Source organism: Artibeus jamaicensis, unplaced genomic scaffold, assembly GCF_021234435.1.
Source record: "Artibeus jamaicensis isolate MK-2021 breed Jamaican fruit bat unplaced genomic scaffold, CSHL_Jam_final contig_519, whole genome shotgun sequence".
NCBI lineage: Eukaryota > Metazoa > Chordata > Mammalia > Chiroptera > Phyllostomidae > Artibeus > Artibeus jamaicensis.
In genome coordinates, this window is record NW_026521871.1 from 48,157,760 (window position 1) to 48,184,364 (window position 26,605).

General features: G+C 52.0%; 1 protein-coding gene across 3 annotated transcripts in view; it reads left to right on the plus strand.

Moving 5' to 3' along the window:
* The window catches only part of DLEC1 (DLEC1 cilia and flagella associated protein), a 47,602-nt gene that overhangs the window by 9,749 nt on the left and 11,248 nt on the right, over positions 1-26,605 (plus strand). For all 3 annotated transcript variants that reach the window (XM_053669202.1, XM_037148317.2, XM_053669203.1), the window contains exons 7-22: positions 8,852-8,939; positions 9,597-9,770; positions 10,453-10,589; positions 11,833-11,925; positions 14,877-14,967; positions 15,662-15,824; positions 16,930-17,122; positions 17,807-17,865; positions 18,473-18,632; positions 19,004-19,097; positions 19,319-19,449; positions 19,539-19,697; positions 22,301-22,440; positions 24,389-24,542; positions 25,173-25,283; positions 26,213-26,343. In XM_053669202.1, coding sequence (XP_053525177.1) covers positions 8,852-8,939; positions 9,597-9,770; positions 10,453-10,589; positions 11,833-11,925; positions 14,877-14,967; positions 15,662-15,824; positions 16,930-17,122; positions 17,807-17,865; positions 18,473-18,632; positions 19,004-19,097; positions 19,319-19,449; positions 19,539-19,697; positions 22,301-22,440; positions 24,389-24,542; positions 25,173-25,283; positions 26,213-26,343 — 2,078 coding nt within the window. The remainder of the gene's footprint in view (positions 1-8,851; positions 8,940-9,596; positions 9,771-10,452; positions 10,590-11,832; positions 11,926-14,876; positions 14,968-15,661; positions 15,825-16,929; positions 17,123-17,806; positions 17,866-18,472; positions 18,633-19,003; positions 19,098-19,318; positions 19,450-19,538; positions 19,698-22,300; positions 22,441-24,388; positions 24,543-25,172; positions 25,284-26,212; positions 26,344-26,605) is intronic.

The window sequence follows — 26,605 nt, forward strand, 5'->3', positions numbered from 1 at the left end:
GTTGATAATTCCTCCTATACCCCCTTCTTTTGAAAAAATGCCTTTTATTTATTTGTTAAAGAAACTAATTTCTTATATCTTAGATTCAGTGAATTGCAATATTGCAGTGACATTAAACATGTGACTTTAGCCTCTATATTTTTCCATAAACTCTATATTTTTCATAAACTTTAGGTGTAGAGGTTTGATTAGGTTCATGTTCAATTTTTTTCTTTTAAGCAAGGACATATAATGGGGTAAAGACAGTCTAGTCAATAAATGGTGTTGGAAAAATTGGACAGATACATGTAGAAACATGAAACTAACCCCCTTACACCATATATAAGAATAAACTTAAAATGAATTGAAAGGCTTAAATATAATGCTGGAAAGCATAAAATTCCTAAAAAAAAATAATAAAGGCAATAGGGGATAAATAGTAATGGGAAAAAATATAATGAGTAAATAAATAAAATTTGTAAAAAGACAGTAAAGGCAGTAAGCTCGCTGACATTTCTTTTAGCAATACTTTTTCTGACATATCTCCAGGGGCACATGGGACAAAAATAACGAACAAATGGGACTCCCTCAAACTAAACAGTCTTTACACAGCAAAGAAAACCACAATGACATGAAAAGACAACTCACTGAATGGGAGAACATATTCGCCAATGATACATCTGATAAGGGGTTAATATCCAAAATTTATAAAGAGCTCATGCAACTCAACACCCACATCCAAACAACTCAATTAAAATATGGTCAGAGGTCCTGAATAGACACTTCTCTAAAGAGGACACACAGAGGGCCAATAGATATATGGAAATAGGCTCAGTGTCACTAATCAGACAAATACAAATTAAAACCATGATGAGGTACCACGTCACACCTGTCAGAAAGGCTGTCATCAGTACATCAACAAACAAGTGTTCATGACAATGTGCAGATAAATGAAATTGTGTTGGGGGTGAGGAGAGGGCCGTGTGACAGACTGTCACACGCAGGCCTTGAAGGTGGCAGCCGCGGACGCTTGCGGGTGAGGGGAACAGGCTGCCGGGAGCAGCCCTTTCTCCGTCTGTGCCTCCGTGTCCCCTGCGCATCCCTCTCAACTTGCTTACTTGTTGCGTTGTCGCGTTTCCGGAAAGTCACCCTGACCTTTCCTGATGGCATTTCATATCCCTCTGCTGCTGTTTTTTGTACCATTGGCTGTTTGGGGGCAAATTTTATATTTATCTTCCCCACTAGACTGTAAGTAACCCGAACAAGGGCAAGCAGTATTTCTAGGTCTATGTTATCATTTCACCATCAGTGCTTGGCACATAGTAGGCTCTCAGTGAGTAAGTTCCAACTGAATTCATGGATAATTGAATATGGGTCTGCCTCTCAGTCTTGCCTACCCCTGCTAAGTAAGGTAAGTTGACAGCAAATGAAAGGTGCCCTGTTTTACTTTTTAAAATAAATGTGTGTGTGCCTGTATGTGTGTGATTTGTCATGGGGTTTTGATGAGTTGGTGAATAACAGCTCATAAATGTATTGGTAAGGCATTCCTTACAGAGGTGTCCAACCCACAGGCCACCTGCAGCCCAGGATGGCTATGAATGCGGCCCAACCCAAAATCGCAAATTTACTTAAAACATTATGAGATTCTTTTGTGATTATGTGTCACAATGTATTTAATGTGGGGCCCAAGACAACTCATCTTCCAGGGTGGCCCAGAGGTGCCAAAAGGTTGGACACCCCTTCTAGGAGGTTGCTAAACATGCAAAATGGTTACATATATAGGAAAGTGTATATCAAATAATGTTAATATTAAACAAAGTACACATAATGTCATGACTGCATAAAATCTGAGCACGTGGCTGGAAGAAGCCACCCATGTGCACAGAAAATCGGTTTTTTCCTTTTCTTTTTTTCATAAACTTGTGTTGGTACTGAAAAAAAACACCCTTTTAAATTTAAAAAGTATATGAATAAGAGTTAGATTTTTCACTGTCTCAGAAGCAAGTTACCAATAAGGAGAGGGAGAATCCCCGAATCAACTGTTCGAGGCCAGACCGTGGTTGGAAATGTAAATGCAGACTCAGAGACAGGGGTGGAGGGAGTCCCCGTCACAGGACACAGAGCCCCCGGCGGTGTCATAGACCAAAGAACACAATGAATCTCCGTGCTGACGCCAAGAAATATCTGAAAAAATAAATAAACGGGAGAGAACAGACCACTCTTTGACATGGAAGAATTCCAGTTACAATATAGAAAGAGTGAGAGAAATAAATCACCATTCAATATCACACTAATATAATCTGCAGGCAGGACATGCTGATAGAAGCTAAAATTAGTAGGTAGAAGTATAAGCAGAAACAGATAATTGTAAAATTTCTTCCCTAATAGTTAATAATTCCAAAGGAAAAATAATCACGGTACAGTGGAGAATCCTGGCAGACGCCCTTTGACCCAGTGATGAAGGTTAACATCACTGCTAATAAGGCACCAGTTTCATACACCCGATGTGACACACTGAGAGGGGCACGTGGCCTTTGTGGCATTCTTACAAATAGTGCACGACCACAAGCCAATCATGAGTAAACATCACACGTTAGGAAACAAGGAGAGCTGAGGAGCCGGCACAGATTGGAAAAGAGAAAGAAGACCTGGCAACCAAATGCAATTTTGGGTCCTGGGTCAGGTCTAAGAACAGAAAAAGGATGTTGGTGGGCAAACGAGAAGTGCACGTGGATTCTGTGGGTTAGTCGGTATGTTACGCCAGGCTAATTTCTCAGTGTTAACCATTGTTCTGTGGTTACGCGGGATGTTAACACAGAGGGAAGCTGGGCGAAGAGGACGTGGGGACTCTGGATGGTTTTGGCAGCTGTGGTCCGTGTTGTCTCAAAATAAAGCATTAGAAATATACGAGACTGGGGAGACTCCCAGCTATGGCGATATTGTAACTAGATAGCCTGACGAACAGGAATCGACAAAAAATGAAAATTCCAGAACTGAAATTACATACCCAATAGCAGGGCTTCACAGCAGATTAGACGTAGATGAAGGGAAGGCTTGCAGATCGGTCAGTAGAAATGATCTGACTAAAGCATGAAAAAAAAAAGGGCAAAAATCCGGAAGACAGCATTAAACAAATGTGGGACAGTATGCAGGTCCATTGCATGACTGCAGCCCCAGGAAGAGAGGGGAGAGAGGACAGAAGTAGTAGGTGAGAGCCATCCGGAAGTAACAAGGACATCAAGCCACAGGATAAAGCGCTGACAGCCCCAGGGATGCAGACACCGGCCCGCAGTGTCCCGTCATTATGGATGAAGTGAGACATTCACAAGGACTACCGAGTCCAGTGGAGGAAAAGGGACAGCATGGCTTTTCTCTCAAAGGGAGCAAAAGCCACGGCCCTTGCTGTGATCAGCTTTTATTGGGTCCTCATTTACTATGCACAGGTGGTTTTAGGTGGTTACCTTTAACAAACAAAGGAACAGATGCTGCTAATCACATCACAGAAGAAGGATATTCACAAATGAAAAGGCAAAAATGGTTGAACCGGTTGCATTGATCCTTGGAAGGTTTAACATGGGTTTTAGGAAGTTATTTTGCAGTAAAGGTTTGCCACTGGGGGCTGGGCCCACGCCATGCAGAACGGTCTCCTACATCCCAGGAAAAACAGTAGAACACCATAGCTACCTAGGCACATTATAGTAAAATTGTTCCCTGAATCAAAGGAAAGGGAAAAGCCAGCAACAAAGCTTGACTGGTCTAGAGAAAAAAAGACCCACCACCTTCTACCACATGACAGAAACTAGAAAATATTGGAACGGAAGCTTTAAAGTGCTGAAAAATAACTTTCAACCCAGAATGCTAAACCTAGGGAAAAGATGCTCCAAAAATGAAGATAAAATGAAGACATTCTCAGATAAAATGTGATCGATCATTCCCGGACAATAATAATTAATCATCACCAGAGGAATTCTTCAGAAGAAAAGGATGCCACATGGAAGCAGAGAAATGCGAGAAGAAATGAAAAGCAACAGTGAGGGTGAAGTTGTAGAGAAATGTAAATGGACATGACAAATTACCATAATAATAATGCAGTTATTATGATATAATGTTATTTACAATATATGTAGAAATTGAAAGTGTGACAACTGTACCCAGAAGTGAGAGGGGTAAGAAATTTAAAATGTTCTTGAAGTCCTTGGATTATCTTGTGTGTATAAGTGCTAATTTATATGAAAACTTTAATAACTCAAGGACATATGTTTTAATTTCTGGGCTAATCATTATTCAAATAGTGAAATAATATAAAAGTAACAAGCTAACAGAGGGGGGAAATGGAATTTTTAAGAAATATTTGCCCGGCTGGTGTAGCTCAGTGGATTGAGCACGGGCCTGCGAACCAGATAATCGCGGTTCGATTCCCAGTCAGGGCACATAGCCGGGTTGCAGGCCGGTTCCCTGCAGGCCAGTTCCCAGCAGGGAATGCATGAAAGGCAACCATACATTGATGTTTCTCTCCCTCTCTCCTTCCCTTCCCCTCTAAAGATAAATAAATAAAATCTTAAAAAAAAACAATTAAAAAAAAAAGAAATATTTGATTAACAGAAGGTAAAAAAGAAAAAGGAACGTGACTGGTAGTATAAAGAGAAAATAAAGATAGTAGATTTAAACTTAAATTTTTTAGTAATTATGTGAAATGTACATGGATTCGTGCTCCAGTTGCACAAGGAAGGATCATCAGACTGGGTAGGAAAACAAAACTAAACACTGCTTGTGTGAGATAACTTTAAAAGTAAGGATATAATGAGATTGGAAATGTAAGGATGGAAAAAGATGTATCAGACAAACCTTAACCAAAACAAACTGATTTGTGGCCCTTCCACTCTCAGAGAAGTAGACTTTAAGGTGGGAAGCGAAGGAGGGAGGGAGGGAGGGAGGGCATTTTATAGTGACCAAAGTTTTTAAAAAATTCATTTAAAAGATACAACTATTTAAAATCTATATATGCTAATGACTTAACCTCAAAATATATAAGCAGTATTTTACAAGACTAGAAGGAAAACATATAATAACAAACATGTAAGAGATTTTAACATCCTTCTCAAAAACTTAAGAAGCAGATAACAAAAATATCAGTAAGGCTATGGAAGAATTGGACAGTATAATTAGCACACTGCTAGTTGAGTACATAACTCTGTACTATTCCCAGCAATTGCAATACACATTTTCTTGGAAAGTGCATATGAAACATTTACCGAAATTGTCTAGTTTTGGCTCATAAACAATTATCAACAAATTTCAAAGGATTGAAAGCATATAGAATTAGAATCCAGTGGACTGAATATAGAAGCCAGTAACAAAAATTTAGAAATTAAGCAGTTCATTACTAAACCCATCAGTCAAAGAAGCCATAATGGAACTCAGAAAATACATGATAATGATCATTTGAAAATGGCACATCAAAGCTTGTGGGATGCAGCCAAAGCCATGCTTACAGGAAAATGTATAGACTTACATTCACTAATTATTAGAAAATAAATAGTCTGAAAATCAGTTGTTTGGGTATACATCTCAACGATTAGCAAAGAGTAGCAAATTAAATCCAGGGAAACTGGAAAGAAGGATATAATTAGAACAACAAATTTTAATGACTTACAAAACAAATATAGTGTAGGATCAGCAAAGACAAAAATTCTTTAAAATTAATAAATTTTTAATAATCTCTGACAAAATTAATAAATCTCTGATAAAAATAAATCTCTGAGAAAACTGATTAAAAAGTAAAGAAAGTGTACCAATTATAATTTTTTAATCCTCACCTGAGGACACTATTTCATTGCTTTTAGAGAGAGAGGAAGGGAGAGTGAGAGAGAAATATTGATGTGAGAGAGAAGCATGGATCTGTTACCTCCTGCACACGTTCAGACTGAGGATCATAGGTGCCAGGACCAGGGATTGAACCTGCAACCCAGTTATGTGCCCTGACCAGGAATCGAACCTGCAACCCTTCAGTTACAGGATAATGTTCCAACCAACTGAGCCACACCGACCAGAGCTATACCAATTATTAATCTCAGGAAAAGAAAACATCATTACAGATCTGACCAACGTTAGAAAGATGACAAGAGGTTTGTGAACAACTTTAAGCCTAGAAATTTGAAAATGTAGACAAAATAGACAACTTTCCAGGAAAAACAACTTACAGAATAGATACAAGAAGAAATAGCACATCTGAACATTTCCTAGGATGGTGCTGAATCTGTAATTTCAAACTCTCAACGCTTCCAAATTAAACCGTGCTGACGGCCGCACAGCTGTGCAAATTCACAGAACGCACTGGGCCACTCACTGTAAGGGGGCGAACTCTGCGGCGTGTGCAGCCCATCTCTGTTGTCTAAAGCAACAACAGCAATCAAAACAAACAAACAGAAAACTTCCGGCAAGGAAGACCTCGGGCCCTGCTGACTTTCTTGGTGGATTTTTTCTGGCAGATGAGGAAGACCTGCAGCAATCTCTTACAGACTCCTCTAGAGAACAGGAAGGAAGGTTAACACAATCAGATTTGTTGTATGAGACAAGCATAGTCTTGATACCAAAACCTGAAAAGAGTTATTTTAAGAAAAGCCAACCTTAGTCACGAACAGCACAGAATTTCTCAGCAAAAAATTAGCAAACTGAGTTCAGTTGTATAAAAGTGGTAAACGTCCCAGCCGAGCCGGTTTGATCTAGCGGTGCAAATTAAACATTTGTAAAGCAATCGTTATAACTCCCCACATTAACACAATAAGGGACAGAGGTCATTGAGTTATCAATAGATGCAGACAAAATTCAACACCCATTTCTGCTTTTTAAAGAAGTCTTGCCAAGCTAGGAATAGAATAAAGCTCTCATAATCTAATAAAAGGTACGTGCAAAAATAAAGCTGTTCACAGCTGACATGACTGTGAACCCAGAAAGTCCAAATGAACCTACAAATAACTTATTGAAGTTAACAAGTTAGTTTATTAAAAGCTAAACAATTGAAAACCACCGTTTCATCATGCGTACAGATTTCTGTGGGTCAGAAATCCAGGCAGGGCACCAATGGGAGTGGCTTGTTCTACCACGTCTGAGGCTGTGGCTGGGGAGAGTCCATGCCTGGGGGTGAGTGGACAGTTGGGGGCCAGAATTTCTGAGGCACTTTCACTCACAGAGTAGTCCATGCTGGTTGTCAGTGGGCAGCTGAGGGTGTGTACCAGAGCACTGACACAGCTTCTCCACGGTGGCCTTGGCTTCTGCATAGAACGGTGACCTTGGGGCATGGCAGCTGAAAGTGAGTGTCAGAGCCAAGTGAGGACCCCAGCAACTCAATGGGAGGGAGCATCAGTTCTTATGACCTAACCTCCAGAGGTCACGTGGAAGTAGGTTATCTCTGCTTATTAAAGGTTACAAGTGAGTCAGGTTGGCCTGGATTCCAGAGGAGGATGGGTAGACTTCACCTCTCAAGGGGAGTGGTGTCCAATAACTTGTGGACGTGTTTTAAAACTGCTGCAGGTGACAGTGAACAGCAGGCAGGCAACCAGCCCGGCTGGAAGGGGCCTCAAGGCTCTAGGAGAGGCGGACTTATGGGGGCAACACCGATGAGAGTCCCTCGTAGGTCTGGACATCAGAAGATAACACAAGCTCTGAAGTTGGAGGTGTTTACAACATATACCTTACAAAGCATTAGTACCCAGGATATATGAGCTCCTACAAATTAATGAGAAAAAGATTGAATATACAAATGGAAAACTGGTAAAAGGATATGAACCGACAACTCACACAAGAAGAAAACCAAATGGCAAATAAACGTATGAAAAGGTGCTCATTGTCATTAGTAGCAGAATGAAAATTAAACCACAATAGGGGTCTCTCCACACGTGGTCTGCTTCACCGACAGATTAGTGCAATGCTGTCCTGCCCAAAATGGACTTAAATGTCGACTTCAGAATACATGCCTATGAATAAAATTATGAAGACACAGTTCAAATTTATGTTGCTGTCACCCGGTGGGGGGTGGGGGCTGGGGTAGGGCTTCGTTGGTATTTTTACCGTTTTATTTCCTAAGCCAGACGACGGAACACGGCTCCTGGCCTGTTACAATGTGCACGTTCTTTCCAGTGTAATAAATAGCTCACAAAACAGAAGCAAAGATGGGCATGCGTATTGAGCTCCTCGTCCGTGTGAGGCTCTGAGCTGGGGGCCGGTGGGGGTGGGCCCTGTGTGAGTTCTAGACCTCGCCCTGAGGGGTCTCCCAACCTGAGTGAGGGTGAAGAGAAGGCAGAGCTTGATGGGGCTGGGCGGGTTGAATGAAGGAGAGAGGGCCAGTCACAACCCTGCCATGATGCCCCTCTCCTGGGCCCACAGGAAGAAGTGGCCCAAAGGGACACGTGGGGAAGAAGAGAGTGGGAAAGAGGCAGGGGGAGCAGAACTTTGGAGCCAGGTGTCCTGGGCTCAAATCTCATGCCTCTTACCTACCAGCTTAGGAGTCTCGTTGGACTTCAGTTCCAGAACTATCTCTAGATAGTTCCCCACCTTTCCTGGTTATTGTGAGGCTGAGCAGGCACATGGCAGGGGCTTTATAAATGGTGTCTGTTACTTGAAACAGGGCAGGATAAGTCAGACTATTTCTGCCTCCCTGTTCACTTTGTATTTTTTTTTTTTTTTTGACAAATGTAGGGAGACCAGTACAATGAGTCCCCTTGTGCCTATCACTCAGCCCAACAACTCCCAACACCTGGCCAGGCTTATTTCACCTATACGCCTGCCCTCCCCGTATTGTTTGGTCAGTCCCAGACCGCATGTCGTCCGTCTGTCCACGTTGCCATCTCAGAGGGGTCACCTTTGCCTTTGACAGATGGTCATCGCCCTGCAGAACACCACTGCCACCAGCCGCTACCTGCGAGTCATCCCGCCCTCCACGCCCTACTTCTCTCTGGGATTGGGTGAGCTCGGCGTGGCTGTCGGGTGGACTGCCTCAGGGCCTGCCCCCAGCTCCTGGTCCACCTGGTCCTTGGATGACCTCCCCCACCCCGCCGCCTATGCCCCTGTGGCCCACAGCAATTCCTGGGGCCCCCACCCTCTGCGGGAGGCCTGCCTGCTCTTCCCGCCAGTGAGGTCTCGGCATCTCACAGCTCCTCTCTTGGGCCACCTTCCTCCAGGCCCTGGTTCTGCCATTTCCTCACCCTTCCCACTATCACGTAAACCATTACAGTGGTGTCCCATGTCACAGTGTTTTTCTCAAGAACAGCTTAGCATGTCACCCCAGCTCAGAAACTTAAATGACTCTCCATTGCCCACAGAATCAATTCCAAGCCATAGGGGCAGGCATGGCGTCACCTAACCATTTGGATGGACTGTATCCCTCCCCCCCACGCTGGTGTCTTTACCTGCAGCCCCTGCCCTCGCAGCCTGCTCCCCTGGTGCACCCCGGCGGCTCTGCCGATGGCAGGGCCTGGGCCCAGAGGCATGGGCTCCCAGAGCCAGCCCCCACTGTGGGGGGGCCTGCTCGTGCCCCCTGGTTGACATCTGTGGCGCTGGAGCCCAAGCCCTGGTGGCTGGCTGGTCCCCAGCTCCTCATTTGTCACTTTGGTCACACATAGGAATGTTCCCAGGGAAAGGTGGAATGGTGGCTCCTGGAATGACCTGCCAGTACATTGTCCAGTTTTGCCCCGACTGCCTGGGGGATTTCGATGACTTCATCTTGGTGGAGACCCAGTCCTCCCACAGCCTCCTCATCCCGCTGCAGGCCCGGAGGCCGCCCCCGGTGCTCACGCGTGAGTGCATGCCCTGCCCTCCCGGGGATTCCCTTAGGGTTGGCGAGTCCCCGGAAGTGCTGCTGGCTTTCTGGGCCCTTTGCGGCAGCATGCGGCTTGGCAGGGGCTCCTGGGTCCCCGGCAGGAACCTGCCAGCAGAGTCTACACAGTCTTCCAGTATCAGGCCCTGATTGTCCTACTTGCGGGTGGAGGCTAACAGTGACCACAGCAGAGAGGAGGCCCACAGCCCAGCTCACCCAGCACAGAGATCGCTGGCTCGTGGACACCCCTGTGTGGGCCTGTGCCACACAGAGTCAGGGCAGGGGTGCCCGGAGCCTTCAGGGGGTGTTGCCTGTGTGGGCTGTGGCAGGGAGCTTCTTTGACAAGGCTGACCTTGGCTGGGCCCCCTCACTTACCAACCTCTTCAGCTGGGCGCAGCCTGGAAGTAGGGACTGTGACCACAGCCCCCAGAACTGTGCCCAGAGGCCCTGCCTGAGGCCCGAGTAAACTGTGGGTGCCTTGTCCTGCTGCTCAGGCCAGGAGTTGGAGGCAGGGGGCAGGGCACGTCCCCATTCGTCCTCTCCTAGCGGGGTGCTGGGTAGGGGCCCCTGCAGAGAGCTCTGGCCGGCCCTCGGGGGAACAGCCACAGCAGAGACCATTCACAGTGACGGGCCCTGCCTGTGCGTCTCCCTCGTGGCTGCAGTGCCGCCGGTGTTGGACTGTGGTTACTGCCTCGTTGGGGGAATGAAGGCGAGCAGATTCCTCTGCAAAAACGTGGGCTTCAGTGCTGGCAAGTTCTGTGTCATGCCTAAGAAGAGCTGGCCACCGCCGAGCTTCAGGGTGAGTGAGCCCCGATGGCCGCCTGAAGAAAGAGCAAATCCACCGAAGGAAATCGCCCCTGGTGGGGACTGGCCAGGGGGCACCTGGGGTTGGAAACGCACCAAAAACAGACTTTTGTGACCTCTCTAGCCAGCCGATCCAAGTGAGAATCAGTCTGGAAGGAGAGGGGCGCTGTAGCTCTGGTTTTGCCACTAACATGCGGGTAACCCTGGGCACTTTGTGTCACCTCCTTCATCCTTCGAGGCCAGGCTCACCATCACAGTGTTTATTTACTCAGTCACTGTGGCAGCAGATGTTTGAGTCTATCAGAGGCCACAAATTGGCAGCTCTTTGGCTGAATTCTGGGGGCACATTTAGTGGGCGCAGTGCTGAAAAACACTTTTTGAGCCAATGTTTACATATCTCCGGGAGATTTCTCATCAAAGTCTGCATTTCCAGTGTCTTTGGAAAACTTAGAAGATGTGTGGCCTGGGGCCAGGATTCATGGTGGCTCTGTGGGTTGGCGTGGGAAGTGGGACCCGTGTACCCTCTCTCCTGCTGCCCGGCTGCACCTGTCCCCACAGCAGTTGGCACCCATACCACTCAGCATCCTGCTCCCACCGAGGTCTCCCCGGCAGTAAGGCTAGTTTTCTGTGCCCGTGTCCCCGGAAAACAAGTGGCAGATCTCCAGGACCCTATGTTCCAAAAGACATGTTTCCCTCATTTCTCTTGCCTGCCAGGCTCCAGTAGGCATGGGTTTGTGTCCCTGGCATGCTACGTGGCTTCCTGTGTGGGCACCTGGGCTGCAGCTGTGCTGACGAGGTGGCAGCTGCCCTCATGAGTCAGGAGCATGTAGACACAGGTGGATCAGGACGGAGGCGGGTGCCTGCCATGTAGAGTGCTGTAGGAGGGAGAAGACTAAGGGCTGGGAACTGACCTCCTGCGTGAGGCCTTCTCTGGTGCCTCCCGCTTTGTGCCTGAAACACTGGCCCATGAAACCTGGTACCTCCCATCACTAGCCAGCTCTTTACGGATGTTCTGCAGCTTCCTCCAATCTTCAGAACCTCATCTCCGTGCCTAGTGAAGGTTGAGTAGATGCTTACTGAATGAATGAGCCTCAATTTCTTCATTCACAGGGGACGGGATGATTCTTAAGATCCTTCACATTGCAAAACCAATGTTGGGAGGAGAAACGTGTGTCATCTGAGCACTGGGTTTGACAGTTCCTTCCACACTGTTGTGTAATCTGCTGCTTCTCTTTAAGGCTATTGCAACCACTGGCTTTGTTGAGCAACCTCCCTTTGGGATCATGCCCTCGGTGTTTGAGCTGGCTCCGGGGCAGGCCGTACCAGTGGAGGTAGGTAATTAGACGTGGGCATACGCTTCCTCCTCCTCAGGGACTGGCCATGGCTCTTTCCTCAACTGCTTGCATGACTTCACTGCTTCTGTGTTCTCATGACCCACCTGTCCACTTCCATCCTGGGTCCCGGCCTTAGTGGTTTCTCTGTAGGCACATGTTCTTGTGTTGTGCAATGATGTCATTTGACTCTCCTACCGCCTATCTCACAAAGCAAGTGCAGAAAGCCCTGGCATTTCCACCGTGATTCCTGAGCGTTGCCTGTCCACACTGGCAGCCTGGGAGGCATTCACCAGCACCTAAGCTGCTTGTGGGATCTTCCCTTGGTTCTCCAGTCTCTCTGGGACACCCCTCCCCCACCCCAGTCTCTCTTTCCTGTTCAATACTCAGTTACAGAGTCCCCTGCCCCCAGGCTCGCCTCCCTCAGGCCTTCCTCCCAACCACACAGGCAGGCGGGAGCTGAGTCTGACCCCACCTACTGCGGGCTTCTCCATTCTGAACCGCCCCTCTCAGTGGTCCCCAAAAGAGCCTTTGAGAAACGGTGCTGTCTTCCCGGCCCTGTCACCCTCTCTGGCTCCCTGGGAGTCTGATTCTGTGCTGCTACGTGGCCGGCTGTAGGGTCATCCCCCACGTGTGGCCTCCCACCGAAGTCCAGGAGCAAAAGCTGTCTGGCCTCTGGGGCAGGGGTTGCGGGCACCACGTCCTTGGGTAGTGAGAGCCGAGAGCTGTAGCTTCTCAGACTGGCTGCCCTTCGCAACCCCATGAGAAACCTGTGAACACACGCAGTCTGGGCCCCTGACCCGGGGTCCTCAGTTCCTTGGTCTGGGGTGTGGCCCGGGCACTGGACTTTTAAAGCTCTCCAGGTGGTTGTGGTGGGCAGCAAAGTTTGAGGACCAGTGCCCTAAGCTCCTTTGCCCTGGTGCGGCGGAGGCTTCCTTTGTCAGCCGCCTTCCAGGTTCACGTGCCCTATGGCTGACTTCTTGTTCTGGAGCCAGGGCAGTGCCGGCTCGTTCCTGTCTGTGCCGAGCTGAGTCCCCCGTGTGAACCTGGCTCTCGGGGTTGGGACAGGGCCAACTCAAGGGCACAGTAGGGCGTCATCAGTCCTATCTATGGCTGACGGGCAGGTTGGGTCCTCTTGGTGTGGCCCAGGCCTTGTGAGAGCCTTGTGGTGGTTTCGGGGAATTGGGCCCGCTCCCGCTGATCAGGCCAGGACGTCCTCCTCGGCCCACCTTCCTGGGGTCCCCAAGGAAAGTGGGGGCAGCAGGAGTCTGTGGGGGTCAGTGAGGAAGTCGGGGGGGGAGGTTTCCCCCGGTGCAAACTGGTCGTTTGGGTTTTTTATCTTAAAATTCATTCATATTTCCAAAGAAGTAAACTTACGCTGAAAAAATCAAAGGTGTAAATAGATAAAGAGTGCAGTGCACCCTATCACCCCATTTCTGCAGCCACCCAGAGGCCGCAACCGCACCAGGTTTCTGGGTGCCCTGCCAGAGACACGTGACGCCTCAATAAGCCCATGTGTGTGTGTGTGTGAGACACATGACGCCTCAATAAGCACGTGTGTGTGTGAGACATGTGACGCCTCAATAAGCACGTGCGTGTGTGTGCTGTCCTTCCTGTTTCCATTTTCCCGCGAACAGATGGCTGCCCGTTCCAGCCTCTGTCCTGTTCGGTGTGTTTTCTACTTAATGGTGCAGCTCAGAATCATTCTGTTTTTACAGCTGCATAGTATCCCACTGTATGAATGAACCGTGATTTAGTTCACCTGTTCCCTGCTGGTGGCCATGAAGGTTTTTTTCCTGACCTCTGGCTATTTTTGCCAATGACCTTTACATAGCATCGGTCTGTTCAAGTATGAATCCGTCTGCAGGATACGGTGCTGGAAGTGGAAGTGCAGGCTCAGGGTCTCTGCTCCCAACTGTGACACATGTCCCCAGTCACTGCCCCTGCCCCCCACCCCGTGTGGATCACAGCAGTTATACTTCCAACAACAGCATGTGGAGCCTGGCTGGTGTAGCTCAGTGGGCTGAGTGCGGGCTGTGAACCTGGTTCGATTCCCAGGCAGGGCACATGCCTGGGTTGTGGGTCAGGTCCCCAGTGGGGGCCACTTGAGGGGTTACCATGCATTGATGTTTTTCTCCCTCTCTTTGAAAAGACAAAAAAACAAAAGCAGCAGGTGCAGTTGCCTGCTTCCTCGGACTCTTGCCAGTACAATGTGCTGTCTCACTTCTTTTTAACTGTCATCTCGGACATTTTTGAACTTACGCAAGAATGGAAGAGGGTTTTTTTTAGCTTATTTAAATTATATTTTAGCCCCTTTACGTTTCTAACAGAAAAATAGAGAAAGATAATAGAGACAGAGAGGTTGACGATTCCATACCCAAGGGGACAGCAGCGAAGCATTAATCCCACAGATTTCCACCCAAGTCTCTGAGGCACACTGCAGTCTGACTTTCGCGTTCATCCCGGTGATCATGTTAATGCTGCAAGAACAGAAGAGTTGAACGGTCCCGCCTCCACCTCTCTGTGCTCCCAGCCAGCTCGACTGCCGCTACACGCCCCTGTCTCTCCCACCCGATCCCCACCCCACCCCTCTAGACTTTTTTAAGAAAATCAAAACACCATATCATTGCATTTCCAAGCACTTTCTGCAGACTCTTTGCCACTATAAGGAGTGGGAACCTGTTCTTCTGGGTGGCGTCCACATCCATTTCTTTTGTTGTGAGTGAGGTTTAACATGTTGTCTGTCATTTGTGTGTTGGTCGCTGTGAGCTTTCTTTTCATATCCTCTCGACACGCTCCCTGCACTTCTCTGGGGTGGGGCAGCGGCTGAGACCCCAGGCCTCAGATAGAAGGTGGGGAGCCGGCAGGGAGGGGAGCAAGAAGTGGAGTGCAAAGACAGGGTGCGTGTCTGAGAAGGGAGACCCCTGAATGGGCAGCCTCCTGTCCCCCAGGTCTTGTTTCTCCCGACGAGCCTGGGAGAGGTGGAGCAGACCTTCATCATCACGTGTGACAACTGCCAGATACAGGAGCTGGTGACCTCAGGTGGGCTTGCGTGCGCGCCGGGGGTGGGGCGGCGTGGGTCACTGGGCTCCACCAGCTGCTGCCCGGCACCGGCATCACGGTGCACTTTGAGGGGAGGCTGCAGCCTCCGTGTACCAGGGTCTAGTTCAGAGCCTCTCCCTCTGGTCTTGGAGACCCAGGCCAGTCCCAAGGAGCCTTTTCGTGAGAGACAGATGGAAACCTGGAGTGAAATCTTTCACATTTTACTTTGAAACTCACCTTGATCTCCTTTTGGGGAATTGCCAGCGACTCTCACATAAACAACCAGATGCACCTCTAAGGTTTCTGTACAGTTAGAGGGGCTCCCTGCTGAATTTCTTCAAGATTGTTCCTTGTTCCTTCCTTCTTCTTTTCCTTCCATCCGTCTTTTTTCCTTCCTTCCTTTCTACCCTCGCTTTCTTCCCTCCCTCCCTCCCTCCCTCCATCCATCCATCCATCCAGTTTCAGCAAGCATTGGTGAGCGCCCACTATGAGCTGGGTTATCAGAATCACCTCCTTTGGGGTGAAGATGTGGGGACAAGGATCTCTGTGTCACTGACCCCCAGTTCTCCTCTTGTGTACAATTCCAGGGATCTGAGGAAGTTGTATGCAGATGGTAGCTTGATGTCTGCAATAGCCTTTGGCCAGAGAGCCCTGATTTCAGCCCCAGTGAAACCTCATTATCCTTTTTTGTCAGGAGTTGGGCAGCTGGTTGCTTTGGATTTGATCCATATTTCTGGTGAGAAGAGTCAGCCAGAGCCTGGGGAGCTCACAGACTTAACAGCCCAGTACTTCATCCGCTTCGCACCTGAAAACCTTCAGTCCACGGCGAGGAGACAGCTGATTGTTAGAAACGCTACGTGAGTGGCCCCCTACCCGGCAGCCCCCGACACACGGCCCTTCTCCTTCCTCACCTGGGCGAGTTCCCAGCGAGGCAGCAGGCTGCTTCCAAGGGCCGGGGAGGAGCCTGGGCACAGGATGGAAGGATCCAGATTTGCACTGTCCACCACGGTAGCCACTGGCCACATGTGGCTGTTTCAATGGAAACCAATTAAAATGAAATTTGAAACTCACTTCCTCAGTGGCACCAGCCACATTGTCGGTACTCACAAACCGCACATGTAGCCAGTGGCCATGATATTCCCATTGCCCCAGTGACAGAACTGTTCTAGGTCATCCCGGACCACCCTTAGCCAGGAACAGTGTTCCCAAGAGCTCCTGTCCCACCTGTGAGGGGAAGCCAGCCTCGTCCCAAGGTTAGACAGACTGGCCTGCGGGTTCAGTCCTCACTGCCATTTACTTCCCGATCGTCCTCCGAGCGCCACCCTGATGCCAGGACAGACCTCATGAGCCCTCCAGCCAGGCCAGGCTGGTGACCCCAGGCCTCACGCAGGCATCTGTCACCTGGCCGAGGGGCCACGCTCCCCGCTGACAGCTGCCGTCAGCAGCACACCTGGAGCCCTGCCCCTGCCCCTCCCATGGAGTCGTCACCGCTGCTAGCCAGTGGGCACCTATCTTTCTGGCCAGAGAGGCCCTGGGAGGCCATAGCCAGAGAGGTGGTGGGCAGGGATGGGGGGTCAACGTGGCAACTCTCGTGTGGCAGCAGGCACTGCAGAACGCTTGCCTGGGGCCTGGGGAGCCCAGGGCCTTGCGGGGTAGGGGTTGGAGCGTGACCCCTGTATTCACCATTCCCCCCAGTCACTGTGGCCCTAGCCTCCAGCTGTTGCGGGTGGAGAGCATTAGGGCTCTCTTAGGCGGTCTCAGCTGGGACTCCCTGACCCAGGCGATGTCCCCTCCCAGGATCCTCCATGGGAAGGGCCTGAAGGCTGGCCCGGCCACTTCCTGCCTTTGGGTCCTTTTCTGGTCCCTCCCAGAAGAGGGCCCGACCAGGCAGGGGACCAGAAGACCTGGTCTTCCCAGGTCTGGGCCATGACCTTGGATCCTCGGTCAATGTTGTCCTCGCAGGCACGTGGCGCTGGCCTTCCACTGGCAGATCATGAAGCCCAACCTGAAGTTCCTAATGCCCGGAGAGACCTACGGCCTGGACAGCGTCCAGTACCACCCTGACAAGGGGACTGCCTTCTCTGTCGCACCCGAGAGGGGCTTGCTCAGCCCCCACGCAGACCACAAGTTCATCCTGAGCTTCTCTCCTCACAAGGTTGAGATGGTGCCATCTTGGGAGTCACACCGGATTGGGTCACGATAGTTTCACCCTCTGGGCATGTTCTTCAGTGACACCGAGGCCACTGCTGGGCCAGACCAGCTGCCCAGCTTCCAGCAAGGCTGACACTTAGTTGGGCGGGGCAGGAGGAGGTGCTGGCCTCAGGTCAGGACGTGAGTTTGGCCTGGTCCTGATCCCGCACACACCTCGTCTGCAGCCAGCCCTGCCGCTCCGCCCCGCAGTTCTGGGTTCTTCCATAGTTCTGCTACATCAAGGACATTCCTGTCCTTGTCTGGCCACAGCGACCCCCAGAGAGAGTGAGGCACAGGCTCCTGAGGGCAAAGTTAACTGCTCCCGGGTGAGAAGGCATGAGAGCTGGGGGCAAACGGGCCCGGCTGGTGAGCGAAGGGTCTGCCTCTCACCCCACATCCAGCCACCTCACTGCCTATCCTGGGACCGTGTGGTGCCTGTGACACCTTAAGGGCAACGTTGGGGTCAGGAGAGCCTTGCCTTCCTGTCCCCCGGCCCAGCTGAGGGAGGCACGCCACTCGGGTCTGGCAGCTGCCCCATCTTCCCTCGGTGGTGGGGAGATGTGGCGGGGAAGCTGCACTTGTCGGGCCTTTCTCAGGGCAGCCTGGCTGGAATGCAGTTTGTTCTCAGGGCTCTGTGTTTGTCTTGCAGCTGAAGGACTTTCACAGTGTGCTCCAGCTGGTGCTAGAGGAAGTCCCCGAGCCCATGAGGTGAGCAGAGACTGGACCCTGGACAAGGGGTGGGGGCTGCCTTCCCCATGGGGACTCGAGGGGAGGCATCAGGAAGGGATGGAGGAGCCACCTGACCCCAGGAGGCATCAGTGCGCAGGCCTGGTGTGGGCTTAGCATGCAAGGGACAGAGCCTGCTGGGCTCACTGGGAGAGCTCAGGCGCCCTGGAACCCTAGAGCTCTGCCCCAGGCTCATTGTCAGCACCAGGACATGGTGGCCCCTGGTGGTAAAAATTAAGGAAAGTTTTGTCCCGTGGTGGGCATTGCTACCAGCTCCAATGGAAGCTGCGGTCAGGGTGGATCTGCAGTCGGCATCCTGCAGCGGTCCCCGGCTGGGTGCTGCACTGAGGTCTCAGAGGCAGCCGGGGAGGTGGCCCGTCCCAGTCTTAGGCTGAGCCACTGTCGCAGCCGCAAGTGCTCATTGCTATTCCGGGGTTTTGACTGATGCGTCTGATTTCAGGGGCTTGGGCTTGTGCATAGGGGAGCGTTTTCTTTCCACAAGACCAAAGACATGGGACAAAAGTGAGGGCCACGTAGGGCCAGGTTCCAGGCTGTGTTGGCTCCTGGCTCATGGCAGGTCTGTGTTCAGTTCAGACCCAGAAATCTTTTCCAACACCGTGGATGATGTGATCGTCCTGGAAATCGAGGTGAAAGGCTCAGGAGAACCTTTCCAGGTTCTCTTAGAACCGTATGCCCTCATCATCCCTGGGGAGAACTACATTGGCATCAGTGTGAAGAAGGACTTTAAGGTGGGTCACTGTCTCGCCCCAGCCTAGGCTGGCCAAGATGGTGCCGAACTCGGGCACAGGTGTAAGGAGAACGTGGCTGGAGGGGTGGATGGCGGCCGCTCGACAGAGGGCGAGTCCCCTGAACCAACATGGTGCTCACAGAGGCTGGGCTGGGTGTGCCTGTCGTTTTGTCAGCCGCCCCGCCCCCTCCGAGTGACAGGGCTGAGGCGCCCATTGCCACGTTCATGGGCTTGTGGCCAGCTCCTGCGCCCACAGCCCTGCAGTGTGGCATTGGTGCGGTTAGATGGCCAGGAATTGGCCAGGAGGGCGTCGAGAGGACCTTTTGTGGGACTTCCACAGGCACAGATTTGATGTTTGGGCGTGTCTTTCAGATGTGGAACAACAGCAAGTCCTGCATCAGATACACGTGGGAGAAGATCAGCGACTGCCACATCATCGAAGTGGAGCCCTGCTCAGGCACCATCGGTACTGCCGGGACTGCGGGAGGGGTGGTGACCTGCCCGGAGCTGGCTGGAGCAGGACCCTGCAGGGCGGAAGGCCTGGGCAGGGGTTCATGGTGTCCTGCGATCCGCTCCGGCTGCAGCCTGGCACACGCGGACGAGAAGTCAGCGCAGGCCAGATGCTCAGGCCCAGCCTCAGAAGGAACCTTCCCCTGCTTTCCTCCACCTCTCTCCCCTCCCTTTCAGAGTCCAGTGAAGTCGAGGATTTTGAGTTGAAGTTTACAGGGGGTGTCCCCGGCCCAACAAGCCAGGACCTGCAGTGTGACATCAGATACTCGCCCTCGCCAGTGGTGCTGCACATCGAAGCGACATTTAAGGTGCCGCCGGGTGGGCCCAGCAGGTGGCAGGGGTAGGGCCCAGGGACCACATCCTGGTGGCCTGGCGACCATGCCCTCTGCTGTCTCAGGGGCCTGCCCTCGTCATTGACGTCTCAGCCCTTCAGTTTGGTTTGCTGCGCCTGGGGCAGAAAGCCACAAACACCATCCAGATCCAGAACACCAGCCCGCTCCCCGCCGTGTGGTGCCTGAAGGAGAGCCCCGTCTGCCTGGAGGAAAGGCACGAGACTGTAAGTGGGCACTGCCGACTCCCACGGGGCCCCCCGCCCCCCAGGGGCGGATGTACCTGTGTCGGGCTTGCACTGTGACTCTTCTGCTGGGGCACTCAGAGGGTTGAGACTGGGAGAGAAAAGCCTGCCTGGTGACATTTGCCTGACAGTGTCCCCAGTTCCCCCCATCGCTGAGGCTGCTAGAGCCTTTTTACAGCAGAACTTAACCCCAAACTGGATTTTCCTGTTACTTTCCCCACTGTCTAGTGCAGAAATTGGACATAGGTCTCTCTCTGTCAGAGCAGCCTGAGTCAGGAAGAAAACAGGCAGCCGAGCTGCTCTGGAAGCTTCCAAGGCCTCCAGGGGGGGACAGGCTGGGCGACCTCACCCCAAGTTCCCTGCAGAACTTGCGCAGGATTGTGCCTGCAGTGTGCGTGCCTGCCACCAGGTGGTGCTTGGGCCTGGGCTCCAGCCCAAACCCAAGGGCTCCGAAAAGAAAACCCAAGATTCATTTCCACTCAAATAGCATCTTTCTTTTTACTATAAAATAAGAAAACACCAAAAGTGGCTACGTATTATCATCCGCACATTTAAATCGTGATGTCACATTTGAATATGTGATGTACAATCCAGAAGAAGACCAAGTCACAGTGCATCGGTTACTGGCCAGCAGCTGTAAATCACCGACTAGCCACCCCCATTGCTCGCACTTGGTGGCCTCGGATCCCTGAGGGCTTTCTTAGTCTGTCGCTGCACCTGTGAGCCTCTGGCCAGGTGCGCTTGGTAAAAGTGCCCCCTCTGACTGCTTCCTCCCAAGGGCTCCATCTTGCATGTCCACTTGCCCTCCAGGTCAGGACGCTGCACAACTCTCCCACATTCAGAAGCCGGGGAAAGACAGCCTCACGTGCATGGTGTCTACTAACATGTGTCCCCTTCTCCGGGGCTTCTCTCCATTCTAAAGCCGCTCCCCCTCACCTGATGGCCTTACTTCTCTAGACAGGCACTCTGAAACTGGGAAGCTGTGACATTGGCGTCGAATCACAACTCCATTTCCAAGTGCCCTGTTACGCAGGCTTGGAGTTAATATACCCACCACCCCACCCCCAGCTCACTGGTGTCCCCGCTTGGACTGGAAACCACAGGAGCCTGAGACTGGGATAGGGAGCAGGCTAGTGTCGGTCCACAGGACAGGGATCCTTACACAGAAGCTCCAGGTCTAGAATGAAGCATGACTTCTCTGGCTACCCAGAGACCCCTTTGTCAGGCAGCCCCTACCCCATCCTTCCTCTCCCCACTTCTGCAGACTCCCTGGGGTTTTACCAGCCACTGCTGGAAACTTGTGAACCACAGTCACAAGTGAACCCTGACTTGATAGACAAAGAGGGACACGGCCACACGGCTGATGGGTGGTTGGAATCCTAGGGGATCCTGGTTCTCTAACTCCCAGCCAGTGTTTTTCTCCCACTGAGAAGAGTAACTACATTTTAGAATGGAAATAATGGTCAGTTTATAGTATATTAAGTAACCGAGGCTTGTAGGAATCCTGTCTCTATAGTTCTCTGCATTTTGTTCGTTTGAGCTCTTAAAAGTAATGTTGAGATTTGGGGTTGGTTTGATGTGCTCAGGGCAGGAGACCCAGAGACCCAGCCCCAGAGGTACAGCCGCACCCCCAGGGCTCCCAGGGAGGGGCGTGTGAGGAACACAGGCCGAGAAGCAGAGGGGCTCTGTCCTCAGCTGTGGAGCTCAGGCCCCAGACTCCAGCCAGGGCCCGCAGGACACTGTGAGTTAGGCCTCAGCAGCCAGTAGTAATGGCCAGCCCACAACCTTCCATCAGTGGCAGAGTGAAGCTTCCGAAGCAGAGGAGCACAGGGCCCAGACAGCACAGCGTGGCCGCCTGAGAGGGAAGGAGGGAGAGGGGGCTGTGCAGGCCAGACTGGGGTCAGGTGAACAGGCTGCCCTCCCGGCGGGCGCCTTGTACTCACTGTCTGGACCTCATGGAAAGACGAGACCAAGGAGGACAAACCTCCCTCCTGGGTGTGATCTTTCGATGTCCAGTGACACCCTACTAGCCAGTGTGGCCCCTTGGGGGCCATGGGGCCTCTCAATCAGTCAAGGACAGAAAATTGGGGATGGAGAGCCCTTCCCAGGTACACTCATGTTCCTCTTCCCTTCTGCTCCCCCTTCGTCTGTGCCGGGAGGCGGTGGACCTGCCTGCCACAGGGTTTGAAATCTGGGGCTACATGAAAGTTTCACCTCTCCCCCAGTTTGGTGACTTGGTGGCTTTCCTTACTTGAAGCCATCAGGGTGTTGCTCCATACCTGCTCGGTGCAGCTGGGTGGGTCCCTCAGAGCCACCGCATGGTCCTCACACCCCCAGCATGTTTCCTCTCTTGTCTTGGCTAGTGCATGGGGCCCTCCCCCTCGGAGACTCAGTTTCTGTCTCTGGTTCCCCAGACGCTTTCACCGCGGTGCTCCCCACCTGCTTGCCTCCTTCCGGACTCCACATGGCTCTCCGAAGAGCTGGGGGCAGCCTGCGGGTGGTCCTTGTTGGGCAGGGCCAGCCCCCAAAGTCCTGCAGTTCCAAGCGTCCACACTCCTCATCCTTCTGGGTTGGCTCCCAATCAGGTGTCTCCTTTCAACCTCGAGCCTTCCAGCGGCCAGGTCCACCCTCTGGGGCAGTGCAGAGTGGATGTCACCTTGGAGGCGCGGCAGTGCCAGTGTCTGCAGACCGTGCTGGTGCTGGAGGTGGCGAACGGGCCCTGGAGGTAAGCAGGCAGGGGAGCCCTCACAGCGCGATTTCTGCGTGTTCCCAGCGTGTTTACATATATTACGTGTGATTAAGTATTTCTCCGTAGGCATTTCAGAATGTAAAGGTGTTAACACATGCTTATCCTATAAAATTTGGAAATTATAGAAGGTAGAAGGTAAACTTTGCACATACTCCGTGACCCAGCACGAGCCCTTCTAGATTAACCCCCTGAGGATGCTACCCACATGCAGCGGCAGCCGTGTGCTCATGTGGCAGTCCCCAAAGCCGGGCTGTTCGCAGTAGTGACAAACCGGAGACAGTCAACACTCAACTGGGGGACAGACACAAAGCAGTCGTGGCGTGTCCCAATGAGTGAATGCTGTTACCGCACACTGAAGTTACTTCACAACTTATTAGTGATGTGCCCTCCCTCCCTCTCTCCCTCCCTCCCTCCCTCCCTTCCTTCCTTTCAGAAATTTCCTAAAATGTATGAAAATAGAATCAGCCCTGGCCGGGTGGCTTGGTTGGTGGAGCACTGGCCTGTACACCAAAAGGTTGCAGGTTCGATCCCCATTCCAGCCATGTACAGGAGGCAACTGACCGATGTTTCTCTCTCACATAGATGTTTCTCTCTCTCTCTCCCTTCTCTATCTAAAATTAATAAACATATCCTCGGGTGAGGATTTTAAAAAGCACAGTTGTAAAAATCAGCCTCACGTGCCCATCACCTACCTTCAGTCATTATCAAGTCACCACAAATACTGTGTTGTCCACACCCTCATCCGCTCCTCCCCACCACCCCCCCCCCAAATTATTTTGAAGCCTGTGGTTGGTTTTCTTAGGCCGGCTGGTGGGAATATTCCGGAATAAGTTGATCAGCAGTGGTGCACAGCTGTTCTTTTTTTTTTTTTAATAAGTATTTTATTTTATTTTTTTAAATTTTATTTATCTTTAGAGGGAAAGGGAAAGAGAGAAGGAGAGAAATATCCATGTATGTTTGCCTGTCGTGCGTCCCCTGCTGGGAACTGGCCTGCAACCCAGGCATGTACCCTGACTGGGAATTGAACCGCAATACTCTGGTTCGCAGGCTCGCGCTCAATCCACTGAGCTACACCAGCCAGGGCTCACGGCTGTTCTTTTTACTGTCATTTGCTAAACTGAATGTCTTTACACTGGCTGTTTTACAGGCATCTCCACATGTATTTCGTATTTCATTATGAAAACATTTGAATGCTCGTTTTCAATCTTTTTGCACACTCTTGCATTGTTCTCCACTCATCACACAAAAAGAAACCCCAACGTGTTGGTCTGGGTCTGTTTCCAGGTTTTCTGTATGTTTGCATGGCCCGGGCTCGCGCCCCTCCACCCCCAGCGCCCTGTCCTGCTGACTGCAGGCAGAGAGCGAGTCTTGACATCCTGTGCGGTGGTGTTCTGCTTTTAAAAAGTTGTGTCAGTCATTCTGAGTCTTTGTCTTTCCATACAAATGCAATCATCAGCTTGTTTGTATCCACAAAATCATGGCTGGGAGTTTGGCACAAATTGTGCGAAACCTGTGGACCAACTTGGGGGGAAGTGGCACCTTTCCTGCAATGGCCCTGCCGGTCCGTGAACGCAGCGCGGCCCCCGCCCCATTTGTTAAGTCGCCTTCGGGGTCTTTCATCAGGGCCTTTTCCTTGTCAGCACCCAAGTCCTGCACATGTTTGGTCAGATTTACACCTAAGCAGTTCCATTGGGGGAGCAATTACCCCTGGCATTGCATTTCTGATTTCAGTCTCCACATGTCCGCTGTTCGCATGGAGCTGTACATGTTGATTTCACACCTGTTACTTGGCTGCCTCATTACTTCTAGGACTTTTTAAAAAATAGATTCCTTGGGACTTTCTACATAGACGATCAGTTTTATGTCAAATAGGGACAGTTTTATGTCTTCTGGTCACCGTGCCTTCTCTTTCCTTGGGCCCCAGCTACCTCCCTGTGTATGCCGAGGTCCAGGAGCCCTACGTGTACCTTCAGAGCAGCCATGTAGAGGTCAGCAGCCTCTACCAAGGTGTGCCCACGACAGTACCCGTCACACTCATCAACGGCACGCTCCTGCCCACGAGCTTCCACTGGGGCAAGGTGAGCAAGCCTGCCCTTGGCACCCGAGGCCCAGGTGGGGGGGATGTTGCCCCTCAGGAGTCCCCAGAACAAATGCTCAGCCTCCCTTCCACAACCTGGCCTTTGCCCGACAGTGCCCCAAAAAGCTGGGCCCCTCAAAGGAGCTGCACGTCTTCCTGACTTTTCCTTGGCCTGCCTCCAGGGAATTCCAGGTCCCTGTCTGAGAGGGAGCCTCAGGTGCACGCAGCTGGACCTCCCAGCCCGTGACTGGTCCGCACAGCTGCTGGCAGTCCAGCTGAGGCACTGTCCGTGGGGCTGCCGGGAGCCTGATCTGCACACCGTGTCAGGGGGCCACATCACTGTGCATCAGAAGCAGCTGCCCTCTGCTCCCCATCATCTGGCCCCCCCAGAGCAGCTTCTGTAGCCCAGGCAACCCTTGACAGATGTGAGGTCCATTTAGGGTGGGGAAGGAGAAGAGAAGGGACCTGTGGTCTATCCCCACCAGCGAGCGTCCGGCCCTCCTGGTCCTGCTGCGGGCCCCAGCCTGCCAGCCTCCTGCAGAGCGTGCAGTGGTGCAGGGCACTCTGTCTGGACCCCTGGTGCATCCTGGGAGTCCAGCACGTGACATCACCTCCCCTTTGTGTCTGCCAGCTCCTGGGGCTCCAAGCAAGCTTCTGCAGAGCAAAGGTCTGCCCCAGACGGGGCACACTGAGCCCTGGTGAGGAGCTGCAGCTTAGTCTGGAGCTGACTGCTCTCACCCAGGTGAGCAGGGGCGTGAGGTGGCCAAGGGCTGAGATGACACCTGCACCTTTCTGCCTGTGCCCTGCCACCCCTGGTTTTTGTGGGGGAGGGGTTTGCCGTGTTTGAGTCTGGGTCCCCCATTGCTGTGGGTCTGTTCTTGGGGACACCAGGCCAGAGAGCCTGGAGTGGGCCTGAAGTGCATGTGCCCTGGGGCCCACTGGCCACGTCGAGCCTTCAGCACCACGTTCTGCCGTCCCTGGGCCATGCTCTGTGACCACAGGCAGGCCCTCCTTTCCAGTTTGCGCAGAGATCCAGAGCAGAGCTGCTGCTCACAGCTGGCCCCGTGCTGGGCACTGCTGGGGGGGGGATGGGCACCCAGGTGCCTCCTCAGAAGGGCACAGCTTCTCCGAGGCCTGGCCCACAGGAAGGCCAGCAGGGTGGCGCAAGAAGAAGAAACTTCTTCCTTCAGAGACTTGCAAACCCAGGTCCTAGGTCCTTTCTGGCAAACATGGGGACCGTAGGCTTCCTTACACTGAGCCTGAGCTCTAAGGTGACAGACAGGTGGGCCCAAGCCTGGCACGGAGCAGACCTCACTCAGGGAGCACCTGGCTTCTGTGCTAGCAGCTTCATCAGAGTAAATGTGCAGCTTCTCCAGAGGCCCACCTCGCGGGTCTCCTTTCCGGCGGGCATACCCAGATATTCAGAGTAGGTACAGATAGGAGCCCTGAGGAAGGGGCAGGGCCTCCTGGGACAGTGTCTGGCCGATGGGTGGGGCCCGTGGCTGGTGGCTCTCCGAGGGACTGGGGAGCCCTCCGCAGAGAGAAGCCAGGGCAGAAGTCAAGGCCTTCATGCTAAGCACCCCTCACAGCAGGTACCCGTGCTGGAGAAGGCCTGAGGCCCAGGCCTGGGACTTACCTGTGGTGATGTGTCCCCGATGCGCTTTATTCCAGGACAAGCTGACCGACCTGGCCCTCCCTTGCACCGTGTCAGGCATGAAGAAGCCGCTGGTTCTGGGCATTACAGGAAAACCCCAGGGAGTGCAAGTGGGCGTCGCCATCTCTGCGGAGGACTCTGATAGGAGGTGAGCCCAGGGTAGGGGCAACTACGTGAAGACCCAGCATTGCCCCAGGTCCCAGCCTCCTCCCAGCTGATTCCTACACCCGGGAACAGCCCCCTCCCCACGTCTATGGGAGCAGATTCCTCTAGCCCACCCCTGCCCTCTCTGTTCTTTCCCCACCCACTTGAAGGCATGGTGTCCGGGCAGGTGGCAGAAGGCAGGGACAGGGCTGTGGGTACCTTGGGCTTCTAGACAGCTCTCCCACCCCCACCCATGGTGGCTCACT